The sequence below is a fragment of the Phasianus colchicus genome, chromosome 9 (assembly GCF_987193195.1).
Source record: "Phasianus colchicus chromosome 9, bPhaCol1.hap1.1, whole genome shotgun sequence".
Lineage (NCBI taxonomy): Eukaryota > Metazoa > Chordata > Aves > Galliformes > Phasianidae > Phasianus > Phasianus colchicus.
Window position 1 is genome coordinate 18,812,771 of NC_143444.1, and position 16,765 is coordinate 18,829,535.

The window sequence follows — 16,765 nt, forward strand, 5'->3', positions numbered from 1 at the left end:
ATAGGCTGCAAAACCTCAGGCCTGCACCTATAACCACATACCAGATGGGAGTAGGAGGGGCCATGTGTGCATGTATACGCTGTGTGTGTTTAGGCAAACAGCCTGTGCGTGTAGCATAGTGTAGTTATAGCTATGTGTGATTTGTAGGAGATCTGCATTAGGTCATTTTGAAGATAGGTGTTACACGGGTGTACCTGTAGGTGGAGGTGGCCCAGGCTGGGCAGGCAGCACTGTGTCTGTGCACAGCACATTCTTCTATCCATGCAGTAGCCCCGTGAGTAAATGTGATTTCCCAGCGAAAAGTGATGTAAGGAAGCATTCAGTGCCAGATGTTACCAAAAAAAAACAAAAGCACTTCACTGTGTTTTACACTCTTGCTGTCAACAAGTATTGTACAGACAGGTTTAGGTGCAGCTAAGACTGGTGGCCAGGTGGTAAATTCCAAAACAGCTGAAGCTGTGAATGCCTCCAGGGAGAAAACTTGACTGATCAGAAGAGAGACAGCTGTAATTTTTTCACGCAAAGCATTAACTGCCAGCGAGATATTTGGCCATTTATTTTATTGAAGTATTTATGCCTAATCAAATGAGAAGTGAACTCTTAACCACTTACACATCTAACTGCACAGCAGTGGATGGCAATGCTTCACAATTCTAAAACCACACCATCAGTCGCTTCTTTATAGGAGAAGTGCTTTCCATAGTAAAGGCCACAGGAAGGGCTTATGCCAAAAGACTGGTGATGAGGAGGAAAAAATGGTGCTGCAGGTTTCCTTTCAGTCTTATCTGTAGTACAGCTTTATGCTAGCCAGCATAGCAGAAATGGTTCACGCAGCTTTCTCAGTTCCTGCTATAGATTATTTTTAAATGTCACTTTCTTAATTCACACCAGCTAGCTATCTTAGGACTCCCTTGGTTCACTAAATGTCATCCACATCCCTGAAGTGTAGTTACATATTAAATAAGTGGGGAGGGGAGACAGAGAAGGGAGAAGATTGGCTGCTTTGCCTTTTACTCTATTGGAAAAGTACTTGAAATTCCTCACATTCTTCTCCTGTTAACAGTATGTTTACTTTTCATCACTGGGTTATTAGGATTAACAAAAGTCATTGCTTCAAGCTCATTTAATTTGAATTTAGTGAAAGCCAACTGCCTCCTGCAGACTGTAGGAAACATTCTTCTTCCACAGAACTCCATTAATTTGCAGAAAGCAGCCACCAAAAATGTGAGACCTGCCCACCGCTTCCACCCCAGTGCTCAACATCACTGTGCACACACTGCATTCTAATGAAGTGCCTTATGTTGCAAATTCCAGGACAGCTTGAATAATCTGACAGACTAATTAACATTTCAGTCTCTCTTCCAAACGTTTGCTTTCAGTGCCAGGAAGCTTTCTCTGTATACACTTTCTAGTGCACAGGGTGACAGATTGCATATACCACTTCAAAATACGGTTTACCCAAAGACTCAGCTTACTCATTCATTGCTGTACCTGGGGTGGAGCCTGTTTTGGTTTCCAGACTACTCAAAGTGGTCCTGGAAAGGAGCTGAAGTCTGTTGCCTTTCAGGATGCTTTACTAAGAATAGTAAGGTAAATATTTCTTTATTAAATGATTAATTCCATAAATAAATTCTTTTAATTCATTGAATATAAAATTAAAATCATTTACAACTTATTCCAGTATTACAGGGGTTCAAAGGGGTTAAAAAAAAAAAAAAAAAAAAAAGAAAACAAAAGAGCTACAGTTTGATAAATAAAATACTCAGCTTTAAAACAACTGATTTCTGTTTGCCATTAAACTACAGTTGGTACATAATAGCTGCCACTGTGAACACCCCACAAGTGCCCACCTCAGGAAGGAATGTAACTTCCAACTTGGTTGGGAAAGTAGGGGAGAAGATGGAGGGGAAAAGCATAGTGTTAAACTGAACAGGAAAGGAAAAGTTTTCATAACCGGAATAAAACATCAGATCACTTACAAACAGAAAACAGTATAAGATAAAGGTGCTCCAAAAAGAAGCAGTAAAGTTGCTCCAGTACTATGAAGCTTTAACTATGCTTAAATCTCTGTTGCATTAGTGTCCATTTGCACAGTGCACTCTTGTAATATCTCATATTGCCCTCAAATGGGCAAGGCACCATTTCCATCAGAGGTCCTTTCTCCATGGCTGGTTACTTCAGAATTCTGCTTAACATCCCACCCCAAATACCACTTAGTCCCTAAATTTGTGGATGTCATTGACCAGTCTGTAGAAGGGATAAGCTTCATTTGCATGCGGACAGTTGTAGTTGCAGCGGCAGGACTGGATCATCATGACGCTCTTGGTGAAGGTTTCTCCATCATCACAGCGGAACCGGATCTTGACAGTCCTGGTCTGCTGGGGAGTACAGCACCTGCCATCCACACAAGACCCACAGTACTTGGGGCGGTACTTCTTCACACTGGAGCATCCAGCATAAGTAAACCTTACAGGGGATGGGGACTTCTTAGTCTTGGTACATTTTTTTCCTTTCTGTAAAGAAAAGACAATAACATAATTAGTGGGAGATCCTTGTCCAGCCTTTGCCCTCTACTTGAACCAGTTTGGAAAGAAGAGGAGCACTGGAGATGTTTATATTTACCTTTAGGGAGGCGTAGCTGGGCTGGCCACACGGCCTCACTTCACATATCCTGGTCTCCTTGATGAGCTTGCAGTCAGGATTGTCGTTGGTGACTCTGGTGGAGATGCCGGTCCCACATGTCTTTGAGCACTGGGACCAGGAAGTTGTTTGCACAATGCATTTAGGATTCTCAAAAGCTCGGCTTTGTGGCTCGGATCCAAAAACTGGAAAAGAAAAGGGGGGGCTTAGGCTATGTCTGCCTTCTCCCTGAGTTTCTTTCTGTCAATCTAAAGAGTCACACAGCTTCCCTCCCGTCTCAGCTTTTGCCGTCACACAGATCAGCGCACACTCACCAGGTAGCATCTTCAGGCCTCCCTTCACAATGGCAATCAGCTCGTTGTTCCTGGTCAGTTCGCCCTCGGAAGCGTCCAGACCAAACTCCTTGCTGAAGAAGCCCTCCAGCTCCTCCAGCGCATCCTTGCTCTCATCACAGACCCACTCCTCGCAGCACTGCCCAGGCACTTTGACCAGCCTGGGGCTGGGGCAGCCCAGGTTGGGGAGGGAGAGCTCCTGTGGGCAGAGCGGGATGCAGCCCACAGCTCCATCTATGCACGTACACTGGTGCTTGCAGTTGGGCTGGAAGCTTTCGCCGTTCTGGTAGATTTTGGAGTTGTATTCGCACGGTCTCCCCTCAGACTGTGCTGCAGAGAGCAAGAGAGAGAGAAGAGGGTGTCAGCGCCGGGAATCGCTCATTTAAAGACACATATTTTGCTGCTCTGTTAAATTCGGTTTATGGTAAAGTTCCCTACAGTCCCCCGGAGACGCGGGGCTAGAACAATAAGTTAGTCAGGAATCACTTTTCCTTATGTGCTTTTAGCGGAGCCCAGACATACTGAATCGCATTCCAGACTGCTGAAGTCATGTGCCTTTCTGCCAAGCTACCAACAACAAAGCATAACCATACATGGACTCAAAGTTACTAAACTCCGGCACTCCGCACCGCGCTGCGGGCAGCTCTTACCTCTGCAGATGCCCTTGGTGGCTGCGGGGCTGGCGCCGAAGTTGCACTCCAGCCCCTTGGTGTGGTCGCAGGGCTGCGTCCGGCTGCAGTCCTCGTTCAGCTGCTTGGCGCAGACCTTGCAGCAGCCGCAGCCGTCCGGCACCAGCCCCACGCCCGGGGCGCACTGCGGCGCGGCGGCCGGGCACTGGCAGACGGCGGGGCACAGAGAGCCGAGAGCCTGCGGGGCGAGCAGAGGAGAGCGGTGAGCGCCGGCACCGCCGAGCCGTTATCCCCAGCCCTCCCGTAAAGCCCCGAGGGCGGCACTTACCAGGCGGGCCAGGCAGAGCAGGGCGGCCGCCAGCGCGGGGCGAGCTCCTACGGAGCCCATGTCTTAGCGGCGCGGAGCGAGAGCGGAGCTCGAGATGCGATCGCGAAGTGGGGCCGGCGCGGTCTGAGGCAGCGGCGGGTGCGACCGCCTTTTATGGGTCGCGGGGCCGCCGCGTGCGCCTCGGCGCTGACGTCGCGCGTTCCGGGCCGCGGCCGCGTCCAGCGCTCGCGGCATCCCAGGAATGCGGCTGGCGCGCGGCGCGGCCGCTCCGCCCCGCCCCGTCTCCCGGCACCGCGGCCGCTGGCGGCGGCTCTGCCGCGGGGGGTCACCGCGCCCGCCCGGTCCGGGCACCGCGCCGCTTTGCGGGGCTGGGGGCTGCCCGGGGGGCCTCTCCGCGTCCCGCCGGCCCCGCCCGCACCGCCGCGGACGCGATCCCGTTACGCGGGCGTCCGTGGGGGCCAGCGCTGCGCGGGGGCGCCGCTGGATCGGGCCACGGGACCGGAGCTGCGGGCGCCGAGCGGGACGGACCCCGCGGAGACGGCCTCTGGCTGCGGTGCCCCCGTGCTGCCCCCCTCGGGAGGACGCGCTCCCGGTAGCGGTTTCCCGGTGGAGGTTCGGGGCTGGGGCCGGGAAGGAGCGTTTGGGCTTCTGTTGTGGCGCCCTTTCTCTGCGTGGCCGTAAGTGCTTCCAGATGGGGATTCAGCCACCAGACGTAACAATATTTCCATATTTGGTATAGCAGTAGCCCGCATTTTTCACATTTTTCTGCTCTGTTATCCAACCGCAAAGCATTCTTGACAGCTTCAGATGCTGTTAAATATAGCCCTCGCTGCCGTTCCCAGGGCAGGAAATTCTCTGGAATTCCTGCTTTTCACGCAATCTGTCCATCATGATTTAGGAGCGCAGCGCCGGAGCAGCCAACTGGCGTTACCCCGCCGCGGGTACTGCGAAAAGCGGAGCTCCGTCCCGCGCTCCAGCGGCGTGACCGCGAGTCCCCATCGCAGGGATTCCTTACAAGCGAGACTCGTTCCTAACACCGGTTTGGGGTGGGCTACGGGGGAGGTTTTTTTTTTCTTTTTCTGTTGCCTTCGAGGATGGAGGTGGAGGCGCGCAGGAGAGCCCCGCGCAGCGGAGGGGTGGGGAGGGCGGGCTGCGGGCGCTGCCTGTCCCCTGGCGGGGCGGCCCCGCGGGACGGGCACGGCTGCGGGCACACGGGCGGCCGGCTGCTGTCCGCTGGGGGACGGCGTCACGGCGACGGACGGGACGAGCACGGCTTGGTAAGTCGGGGTCGGGGAGGTGCGCGCTGTTTGTTCGCTTTTGTTTTTAGCACCGACGGCCTCATTGGACCCCGCCGCAGAAAAGAGGCTGTTGTTGCCCGGCAGTTCTGCGCCGGGCTCGGCGTTGGTGGGCGACGCGGGCTGCCGGCGGGGCGCGGGGACGAGAGAAGGGGCTCGATGTGGTGCGGCCCTGCGACCGGCGGAGCCCCGACGGCGGCCGTCTGCGAGCAAGCAGCGCTCCGTTCGGCCTCGACGTACGGCCGCGTCCCCGGAGCGGGGCGGCCCCTCCGCCCGTACGGCCGCACACACGTGGGGGGAAAGCCTGAGGCCCGAAGTGGCGGCGGTTCCGCAGCGGGCGCGCGCCTCCAGACTCGCTGGAGAGGGAAATCCCGTCTTTAGTTACGCGCTCCTGAGAGTGCCGTGCGGTGCCACTGCAGGCGGCAGGAGTCATTGGTCGCGTTCGTTAAGTTGGACAGAGCCCACCGGCAGCTGAGGCGGCTACCAGTGATGGTGGTACCCGCTGCCATCCCCACCCCTCAGCTCCAGCTGCGAGTAGGAGGAGCGAGGCTCGGTCCCTGTCTCGGAGACTGCGCTTCCCTGGCTCCTGCGGCGGCGTTTTGGGCATGGTTCTTTTCTAACAGCCTAACGTTGCCTTTCAGGTGGAACACCCTGCAGGTGCTTTTTGTTCGAGGTGACTCTACAGGGCAGCTTTGTGATCAGATGGAACAACGTTGTCATTCAGTGCGATTTTGTTACTGAAAACTTTGAAAAAGTTGAAGTGAGAAGAGCTGCTGCACCAGTGTGTGGTTAAATTGGACTGTTTTGCTTTTCAGGGATTTATGCAAACATTTGTCTATTTAATTACATCTAATTTAAGGATGTGCATCAAGCATTCTGCTTTGATCTGTGGCTTTCACAACATTCAGCAAATGCCACAGGAAAGCCAATGAATGGCGCTTTTCTCAGTTGGTTTCATGTCTTACCACACATCCACACAACTCTGATGGGAAACTGTAAACGAACCTGCATTTACTCAAAAAAAAAAAAAAAAAAAAAAAAAAGGTCACTTGGAAAGCTTTGAAGCGCCTTTTGACAAACCTGTCCTGAATTTCAAGCAGCTGACAACATTTGCGGTTGGACCATGAACCTTTCATACACCTCCATTGCACACAGTTCCCTGTCACAAACTGTGACCTGGTGTTTACATCTCAGGCTGCTACTGTGTCTGCAGGTGTACATTGGAAGACAGGAAAAGGCTGGGAGCATTCATCTTATAGGTTTTGTTAAGCGTAACATCAAGTTTCAGACCTTTGCTGTCCTAAGGAAACTGGGAAATATTCCAAGCTCTATGTAATGAAGAGCATCTTTCTGTCTCCCAACTTGTGTGCTGTAGGCAGCAATAGCTGTTGGTCAGGTGAGGTCGGCTGAGAGTGTGGTTAAGCAGGAGTTCGGAACAATTGGTTAATGCACCAGATATTGCAGGTTTACCAGGTATATACTGTCATTTCCACAGGGCTTTATTTCCCCAGGGAAAGAAGTTTCTGGAGAGACAAATCAAGAAGAAACCAGATGAAAAACACAGTTTCTCTTCCTCCATGCAAGGTCATCATTCCATGGCCGTGTGCAGGGACTCTGGAGCAGTGCAGGCACTGAATAGGACAGACGGCCCTCCATGCAGCAGTGTGCCCAGTGGCAGCAGGCATCTGGCCTGAGGTAGAGAACATCAGAACTTTACAGTCACATGATTTCTGGGAAAGCTCTTACCAAAACCAGCATCCAACCCTTGCTTTTGTACTGTCTCTGATTTCCTCTTTCCCATTCTCTCTTTCCTTTGCCCATCCTTTGCTGGGCATTTCTTCCATCTCTTCTCCTCTTTCTTCTCCTTTTCCCTGTTCCAGGCTTTTTCCTGACGACCTTTCCTCTCCTAATGTTTATCTACCTTTGCTTGGGCCTCTCCTGCAGTTCCTGCCAGGCCGCCGGTTCCTGCTGCACTAAATCAGTTCTTCCAGAGTCAATGGCTCCTCTCAGTGACTCACAGGAGGTGCAAATCCAGCGGGGCAAATTAAGCATAGCAACATAGCAGCAGAATAGCCAGAAGGCTTCAGCAGCTCAAATCTAAGTGGGTTCAGACTTCTTTTTTTTTTTTTTTTTTTTTTTTTCTCACTTTGATTTGCTCAGTTTATGCTGAATTCTTTGAGTATGGTATTTCCTATTTGTTTTCTTCCTTTTCCCCACTCCCCTCCCTTTAGCTGTGCTCACACCTGTCAGTTTTTGTCCAGTATGTGCTTTGCCTGTGGTTTCTAATATTTGTGGGTTTGTGCTTCACAGCTTCTGTGTACCGAGAGACACTTTGCTTTGTAGGCACACTGATTTTACCTCTGGCTGCTGTCAAGGAGTTGCAAAGGTTCCTCTTCTGTGAATGTGAAAAGGGAACTTGTGAGCCTGCTGACCCTGGAGGGAACCCAGACAAGTAAAATTTGCAATATTATTCAGTTGTTCTAATTGCTTCTTTAAGAACCGTCCCTGCAGATGGTCATTGGCAGTATGTGCTTCATGGCTTCTCACCCAGAACTGGTGAAAGGAAAGTAGTTAACATCTACTTAGCTCCTTCAGCTTGTTCATAGAGCCCAAAGTTCTTTCTTGCTGCTGCTCAAGGAGATGGCATTCAATTTACTTTAATGCTACAGTAACAGCTGCTGTAGCAGTGGGAAGGCATTCGGTTTCCTCAGCAAGGCAGTTGGATTACTAAGTTACCTTAACCTGCTCTCACGTGCCTGTGCTTTGACACCAGGATATGCTCAGAAGACAGTATTTGCATCAGGCACTTCCCTGTATCTGAAGTTTTCAATGAAAAGACTGTTACAGGCTTTGGCCTAAGTTCTCCTTGCTGTGTAAATAAGTAATGAAAGTCAGGCAGTCCTGGCCAGCACCTGGATGTACATGGACTTCCAAATCATGTCTATCTTCTTTATGCAGTGATTCTACTTGAAATATAAGTTGAAATCTCACTTTATGTATCTTACAAAAATTCTTTTTGCAGCTGTGTGTTGTGAGCTTTGCAGGAGGAAGCTGAGGCATCAGGACTGCGCACAGCTGCTTTCCCAGCACCAGCTAAAGAGAAAGTCTTGGACATGGATCCCATATGACCTCAGGAGAAACTTTTTCATAGCTTCCAGCTTTGGCCCTCAGTGTGCAGGATTCCCCTGTGGAGCAGTACTGCATGTAAACTGACATCTTTATTAAAATGAAATGAGCAAACTCAAAGGAAAATTGGTCGTGATCACAGAAAGTTACTGGAGTAGGGTTAACCTGATTGCAATCAATAGAGCAGTGCCTGAACAATTCTTGATCAAAGAACACTTGTGGGCTGTGGTCCATAATGGTTTTCAGCTGTTGCCTGCCTCAGTCCACCTTACTACACCTTAGAGTCATTTGCCTTCTGCCTCCATCTGTGTTGTGGAGCTCTGCAGCCCAGAATGTCTGCTCTTCAGTACATTCAGGTTTGTTTTTACATTTCTACATTTAAAATATGTGGCAAATTATTCCTTCCCAATGGGTATTGTGTTTCATTATAGTCATCATCAAAGTTCTATTCCCTTCAGGTCAGGTGATATCAGTACTAGCAGAACCTTCTGCCTTCATTCTGGTGCTTTCACTTCCTCTCTTCTGCTAATGACCCAGGGACATGTTTTTTTGTCACTGATAGGTGGGTATTCAGAGGGTTTGCCTGGCTTTTGCTTTTAAGAACATAGTTTTGTAGGCATGCTTTTTTGTTTGTTTGTTTAAAAAGCAGTTCTTTTTCTTTCAGTACAAATAGAAGGAAGGTCCTGAGCTTTCAAGATACCGAAGATGTTTTGCCACACAGTGAATTCTGTTGATTTTCAGGTTACCTACTGAAAATGTCACGGCATCAATCTCAGAACAGTGTAGAGTCCCCTGAGGTGCCTTTGGCTTTGTCCACTGTCATTACTCATCCTCTGCTACACACACAGACTTATTAAAACACAGTGAGACTGCGATTGTGTTTGCTGTCTTCCTGTTTATTTCCATTCTGTTCTATCTAGGCTCTTACCCTTCACCTACCAACTTTCAGTGGCAGCTAGTTGTGTTCTTTTCCTCTGTTTTGCATGTTTATTTTATGACACGCATGAGCTAACTGATAGAAGGAAGCCAGGCTAGAGCTGCCCTGCTGGAGATCAGCTTTTTGCACGGTTCTCTGGCGCATGCCCCTCACTTCTGGTCAGTGATAGCATAGTGAAAAAGTCAATAGCAGACAAATAAGTAGACACGATGTCATCCTTGCAGATAGGGAGGACTTAAAGGCAGCCAACAGATCCTGTATGTGTTTTGAGAATGTTTCTGGAGACAGAGTTATGATCCAAGAATGTGCAAATAGCTGCCCATCCCAGTCTTACGTGTCTGCAATTAAGGAGAAGTGCTAAACCATCTCCAGCCTTGAATAGCATACCAAATCTTAAAGGTGCATCTTGTTCTATTGAACTGGTTGGGGAATTTTTCTTGAGGAGTGAAGAACAAACTATTTGAATGAAATCTCTTCTTCAGTTTATCTCTGCCAAAAACTAAAATAGAGCTGGTGGGTGAGATCTGGTAGGCTGCCTGGTGAAAAGTTGCATGCGTTTCTCCAAGCCCTTGTGGAGATTCAGGACAGAGGAACCCACCAGTGAATGTAGACTCAGTGGGATGGAAGATCTCTTTGAGTCAGCCAGGAAGTACGTTGATGTCTGCTGCCCACTGTTTTCCCACAGACCAGTGTCCTCAGGAAGTACAAGGTTAGCAGGGCTATCTGCAGACTACTTTGGTGTGGAGACTTTTTTACGATTGTGTTAACATTTCTTTTCCTGTTGTCGTGCAGAAATTATGACTCCAAGTGTCGATGTTGAGATGAAAGCAGAAACACTTTTGCATGGAGCAAACACTAAAAGCTAGCTGTTACATTATTCATTTAAAAATATATTTAAAAAAAATCATGCTGACAGGCAGCTATTTACTTTTGGGGGTGTTTGTTCATTATTGATTTTCATGGAATCATAGAATTGTTTGAGTTGGAAGGGACCCCTAAATGTCATCTTGTCCAGCTCACCTGCACTCTGCAGGGACACCTACAGATCAGTCAGGTGCTCAGAGCCCCACCCAGCCTGACCTTGCATGTCTCTAGGGATGGGACATCTACCTTCTCTCTAGGCAACCTATGCCAGTGCCTCAACACCCTTAATCTCCCCTCTCTTCATTTGAAACTATTTCTTCTTGTTCTGTCACAACAGATTGTGACAAAGAATCTGTGCCCTTCTTTCTTACAGCCCTCCTTTTAGGTACTGAAAGGCTGCTCTCAGGTCTCCCTGGAGTCTTCTCTTCTTGGGGCTAAAGAGCCCCAGCTCTCAGCCTGTCTTTTCAGGGAAGGATTGGATTGTTTCTAGGGCCCTCCTCTGTTCCCACTCAAACAGGTCCGTGTACTCTTCTGCATCATTTTGTATTCAGCAACCTACATACTTATCACTGTCTTATCTTGCTGTGTAACTAAGGTCTGATTCTGAAAAGGCCCACAGTCCCAATTTTTAACGAGATTATTTGGGGAAAAATGGCAGACAACATAGGTATTTCATGTGAGGAGTATGTAATAACCAAATTATGTTTGTCGACAGCTGTGAGAGGAGAGCCTCTGGTTGGAAGGAGTGGGCTTTCAGGATGTACCCATACAATTTTCTCTTAACAGTGCCATGTCAAAATAAAAATCAGTGATTAAAAGTGTGCCTTACTTGTGCTGTTAAAAACATTTTTAGATTGTACACGCTGTAAACAGTAAATATTTAATGTACGCGTTTACTTTTCCTGGTTCATGCCGAGCTCATGGAGCCTGACAGAGAAGCTAGACAGATCTGTTTATAGTGAACTCCCTGGGCTGGCACAATGCTGCAGTGTTTGGCTGCAAGCACCACGGGGAGATGTTTTAAAAAAAAATAAAAGCGTTCCATTTACATTGGGGGAAAAAATCCTGAGAATGTTTCTATTAATATTAGCTGGTGTAAAACCCCAAATTCTACATTTCAGGCCTTAAATATTTCAAAAATAGAGGATGAGATTGTGGTTGGTGAGGATGTGGGGTAAGAAGGTTTCCCTCGCTTACCTAGCTGGTGGGGGAGACGGTCAGGATGGAGTTCTGGCCGAAGGAGAACAGAGTTGGCATTGAAATGCTCCTGATGGAGGGTCACTGGGGGATGAGGAAGAAGCACTCTGGAGCTGTGTCCCTGTGCTGCTGGAGGCGGGTGTGCATGCACACGCACACAAGGTGCCTTTGGTTTGCCGCAGGAGCTGCGGCTCAGAACCAAACCCAAGAGTCAGAATGTTGCCAAGGGTTATGTTCTCAAAGGAGAGAAGAATGGATGCTGCAGGGAAAGTAAAATGCTTCCATTTGGTGGGATGTGAGTTTCTAATACAAACGTGAGTTTCTGGCCAGGACAGTAAGGAGAAAAATTCCAGTCCAAAAAGGTTTTGTAAAGCTTTTGTCTTGACTGGGGTCTTACATGAGTATGAGCTTCTGGTCTTAGTTATCTTGACATTAAATCTAGTCTATCTGATCAAAGTTAATGGCATTAATTAATCAGCACATATTAATTAAACAGCTGATATGCAAGTTTCTGGAGAACTCTGAAGAACTGGGTGGCTGTGTTTCTCTGAAGTTACCTTGGACTACAAAGCCAGTTTATTTTGATAGCCTGGTTAAGCAGCTGGCCAGTTTTTAACTCTTGCTGAAGAAGATTGAGGTGACTTTTAAAAGGAGTTGGGGTGCCTGGCTGGGGGCAGCTCGATGCCTTTCCTGGCACCAGCTCTAATAAGGAAGTGAGGCTGGGGAAGCCCTTGTAAGGAGGATAGGCAGCTACCTGGTGGGCAGCAAGGACAGGGAATAGCCCAAGGCTGAGCAGAGCAAACCTGGATATTTGCTGCCACATTTGAGTATCAGAGCAGGAGAAGCAGCAACAGCAGGAGAGAGCAGGTGATTCATGGAGGATGATACAGGGTGGGGACTCCTGAGTGTGATAGCCTGAAAGAACTACAGCCAAGGAAGGAGCTGCTAGATGCTTTTACAATTCAGAACAGGAAAGATCGGGGGCAGGAAGGCCCAGTGAACAGCTACTTGAAGTGGATTGTGCCCATCTGCGTCTGACTGACCATACCCTGCACCTGGAGTAGCCACAGACCATGATGGTGCACAGTGAGCAGCACAAAGCTGGGTGCCAAGAGCAAGAATCCTCTGCAGAGCCCCAGTGCAATGGCTACAGCACTGTGGGCTGCTGCATGTCCAGGAGAAGTGGTAGAATAATGCAGCTCTTTCTTTGCAGACTGAGTCTGAGGCCACATTTCAGTATGGCCCACTTGCACCTCTTTATTGTGCGTTAGTTGTGAGCTCCAATTCAATAAAAACAGCAGTCCTAAACCCATACTGAGATCCATTGATTCCAGAGCAGCCCTGGCCTGAGGCACCCTGCTCTGCTGTGGCTGTTCCCCAGTGCCCCATTCCATTTTACAACCTCCCTTTTTACTATTAGCGTGGCCAGTGGGTCTACAGGAAAACAAAGAATCTATCCCGGATCTGCAAGGGATGGAGAACAGCACGTTAACCCCCTGTGCAACCTGGCAAGAACCTGTGACTCTGGATTTTACGGCAGGGTATCCATGCCCAAGTACTACAAGTTTAGGAGCCTACACAGCAGATACACAGCTCCTGGCATAACAGTAGACTTAATAAATGAGCGATCAGCTTCAGTCTGGATGTCACCATCATTTTCATGCTAATGTGCTTTTTCCTCAGCTAGCCTCTTCTCTGAATGTGGAGCACAGAAACATCCAGGTATTTGTGGGATTTTACTAGATTAGTTGCAAATCTATAAAGCAAAGAAAGAGACAGTTCATCCAGTATTGGGGAGGGGAGTGTTAAAAATGCCACCTCAGATAAAATATTATGGGAGTTGAGTAACTGTAAATAAGAACCTTGCCTATGAAATAGCTTCTTATGTGAACTTGGGATGAGGGCCAAGAGAATGTCTAAGGCTTGGGCAAATTTATTAGCCCAGATCAACAGGATTTCTGGGACTCAGGAGATGGGGTGGCAAAGAATTTGCCTGCTGGAGCCTGTGCTTCCTTCATTCATGCCTACAGCAGGAGTTTCACTTATAAAACTTTCAAGATGGCTCATTTGCATTTTTGGAATTTTCTTGGTTCTCAATAGCAGTTGCAGTTCTGGCCACAGACTTGGGAGAGGCGGGTTCAGGCTCTAGGTTTGCACAGCCTGCCACTGTGGTCCTGGGCAGTCATTCTTCTCTGCTGAATGCCCCATCTGTAGAGAGAGGAGATAAATATTACTTCCTAATTCACGGGGATGTCATCTAGGTGTGCTAAAGACCAGGGCACACTTGGATACTTGGGCTATGAGCACAAGCAGTGTGGATGCTTATTCACCTGTGCGGAGCAGCCACAACATGCAGGGTAAAGACCCACTGGGGGAGGAGTGGCATGCTGGGGGTCTCCAGCCCTGTCATACTGCCTGATTGCAGCAGTTCTCCCTGCTCACAGGCTGCTCTGCTTTAAATCCTCTGCCAGTGCAAGCTGCCTGTTCCAGCAGTGCTACTGGTGTCCTGATGGTATGAGGGTCATCTAGGCTATGCATTTGCTTTAAAAATTGGACACGTGCACATCATCAGCATGTGAGTGAGGAACTGGCACCTCTAATATCCTTACTCTTCCTCCCCTTATTCCCACCATCCTGGTGTCCCAGACCAGGTTCCTCATGCCCTCAGCTTTCTGTCTGAGTTTATCAAGCTCATGTCTCCCCTTCTGCATTTGCTTCAGTATTTCTGTCTCCACCTTTTTCTCACTCTCACAGTTTGTCCCTGTTTTATTTTTCTTGTCTTGTTTTTTGGAATTCATCCTTAGTCTCTCCTATGTATTTCCCTTTTCCTCTCTCTAGTTCCAAGAGCTTTTCAGTAAACAGTATCTTTGTCCTATTCTGACTCACTCTCCACTGGTAGTGGAAAGATTTGATCATGAGAGCAGTGCACAGATCTTCCATTTGGGTGTGTGGAGTAAGTTAGGACGACCTCACTTCTGTTGTCAATTGTATAGCCATGGGGTCTAATTCCTCAGTCTAAGTTTGCCAATTTATTTGCTAATCTCACAGCCATTTAAGACTGTTCACTTGTTCTTTTCTAGCACATGCTGGTATATGCACGTGTCCTTAGTTGTGGAGCCTGTGTGTGTTGGGGTGGGCTACATCATGCCGTGTGTCATCACGCTCCCGTACGATCGCGGCAAGTGGTACAGCGGTGGCTGTTGGTAATATACTTAGCTGAAGTGTGGGAAAACTCTCAGACTTGAACTTAGTTTTGCATTTCCATGCCATATGAAACTCTTTGAATGTCTGTCCTTCCCTTCACGTGGCTGCTGCCTGCTCTTGTATTGCATTGACAGATGTTAAACCTATTTTGTCCTCTTTTTAATATGCTGCTTGCAGTATAAACGCAAAAACAGACAGTGCTTCTGAAGGGAAATAAATGTAGTTGTGGTGGTTGTTGTTATAAATAGTGCAAAAGATTTAGAAGCTATGTAGACTTTCAGGCAGGAATCACAAGTGTGCTGTGTAATACGATCTTAAAGCTCTCATATTTAGCAATTGAACTCTTCCTAGTTGTGATGGGCCAAGTTTACTCATTACAGTTTGGCTTCGGTGCAAGATGAGGATGCTTTTCTCTTTGCAGGAATGAGGCTTAACCTCCAAAAAATGTGGTACACTATATCGTGTGCCCAGCCTTTGCATGCATATAGTGCAGTTATTCGTGCAAATCTGGCATTTGCAAGGGCAGCTGTCCCCTTCGCATAAAGAACGGTGGTATTTCAACACATGAATTTTTGAGGTTGGTTCCTAAAATCTGTACTGCATTTTTCCTCTGCTGGAATGAAACACAAATATTTATTTATTGACAGAGCCGGAGCTGATCGTTTTCCCTGTCCAGGTCTGAGTTGTCTGTTCCATTGGATGAAAACAAGGAGTATTCTGACTTCTTTTTAAAATGCATTTGTTCGTAACTGGCTTAAAAACAATTAGTGCCTGCTCTCTGCCAGCCCTGGTAAAGTGCTAAATATATATGTGTGTGTGTATATGTATGCGTATGTATATCCAAAGGGGCTGAATGCCCAGAAATTCTCTTGGCAGCCCTGCTGTCTGGTTAGAAAAGGAAGTGAGCTACAAAATTTGAACATTCAGTTCTGAGACTTGAAAGCTTTCTGGATTTTATTACTGACTCAACAGGGTTTTCATTATGTATGTGGCCAAGAGGAGAGGTTTACGCAAGAGGAACATATTGTAGTTGAATATGTTTGTAATTTTACACATTGTTAAATAATTGAGATAAGTAGATGTCTCCTAAATGAACAAAATAAATTGTTAGCAGCACTGTCACTGTGGCACAGACTAGGATGTATGGCAGAATGGCCTCTCCCATGTAAAAGCTGACTTTCAGTGCAGAGGTGTCCTGGTCCAGATGCTGAGTGACATTCTGCTGTCGATGGAAATGGCAGCCAACTTTCTCTGAGCATATCTGGAAGATCTTGCTGCCTGTCAGTCTCATCTACTCCAGAAACATTTGTCTACAGCATGACTTTTTAATATTTTTTTTCCATTTCTATGCTTTTTAGTAACTCAGTGCTATTTAAACAGCAATTTGAAGCTATGCTTCTCCTGTTCTCATTTTCATGTTAGTTTTAGGAAGGCAAATGTTTTGAGAAGCAGATTATCATGCAAGGAGAGAAGGTGCTGGATGCATGGAGGAAGCTGTGAATGTGGACAGGGCTCCTCATGCAGCAGGGGATGTGTTCCATCAGGTCTCACCTGGTGCCATACAGCTTGGCCCCAAACCAGCACCCATGTTTGAATTCTCAGCAGAGTGAATTCCTGTCCCACAGACATTAGGCTCCTAGCTGATTTTGCACTTGTTCATGTGATGGGAATCTATTCTTACTGTCTTAAGCAGGTAGTTATATTTAAACCTCTCCAGTCACTGGCTGCGCAGTCTCAGTGCACACATTCTCTTGAAACTGTTGTGAGCAGGAAGTGCTATCTGTGTATTCCTTTGCATGTTACACCTTGGAAATCAAGGCACAGGGACAGTAATTGATCAGTGTATAACTCTGATTGGAAAGGAGCTCAGGAGGCTGGGCAGCCTCTCATTTTTACTGTTGATGTGTTCTATGTGTTCTGCCCTGTATCTGTGTGGAAAACTCACAGAAGATGTGCGTGAAGTTTATGACAGGATCCAGATACAGGTCAGCAAAGTTCTTGTGCGTTTCCTTGCCAGTGCTACACGATAGATCTCATTCAGGGTAAATACACAAAATATACCTGCTTTTAATGTTTTCTCATTAGTGTTTTTAAAGTCACTTTGGCCAGCTAGTTCCCCCTATAGCTCTTAAGTCCATCAGATCCATTTCAGCCAGAGCCTGCTGCCTGAGCACAACTTGTCCTGGCTACTGGAGAACCCAAGAGGAAAAGGC

The 16,765-nt window shown here is 47.7% G+C and overlaps 1 protein-coding gene and 1 long non-coding RNA gene across 4 annotated transcripts; one reads left to right on the forward strand and one right to left on the reverse strand.

The window, feature by feature from the left end:
- Positions 1–1,617: 1,617 nt before the first annotated feature.
- Positions 1,618–4,065, reverse strand: CCN1 (cellular communication network factor 1). Its single transcript, XM_031614788.2, has 5 exons — positions 3,930–4,065; positions 3,623–3,839; positions 2,955–3,302; positions 2,623–2,825; positions 1,618–2,513 (listed from the first exon to the last, which is right to left on the reverse strand). The coding sequence occupies exons 1-5, from the start codon at positions 3,987–3,989 to the stop codon at positions 2,214–2,216; spliced, it is 1,128 nt and encodes a 375-aa protein (XP_031470648.1). The 5' UTR covers positions 3,990–4,065; the 3' UTR covers positions 1,618–2,213.
- Positions 4,066–5,088: 1,023 nt separating this feature from the next.
- Positions 5,089–12,637, forward strand: LOC149916851 (uncharacterized). 3 transcript variants are annotated; one of them, XR_016469254.1, is made up of 4 exons: positions 5,089–5,206; positions 5,866–7,325; positions 7,568–8,912; positions 9,015–12,637. It is a non-coding gene; the product is annotated as an uncharacterized LOC149916851 (long non-coding RNA). The 3 variants fall into 3 exon arrangements; XR_016469255.1 differs by having other exon boundaries at positions 9,092–12,637; XR_016469253.1 differs by having other exon boundaries at positions 7,568–8,706; positions 8,809–12,635.
- The last annotated feature ends 4,128 nt before the right edge of the window (positions 12,638–16,765 follow it).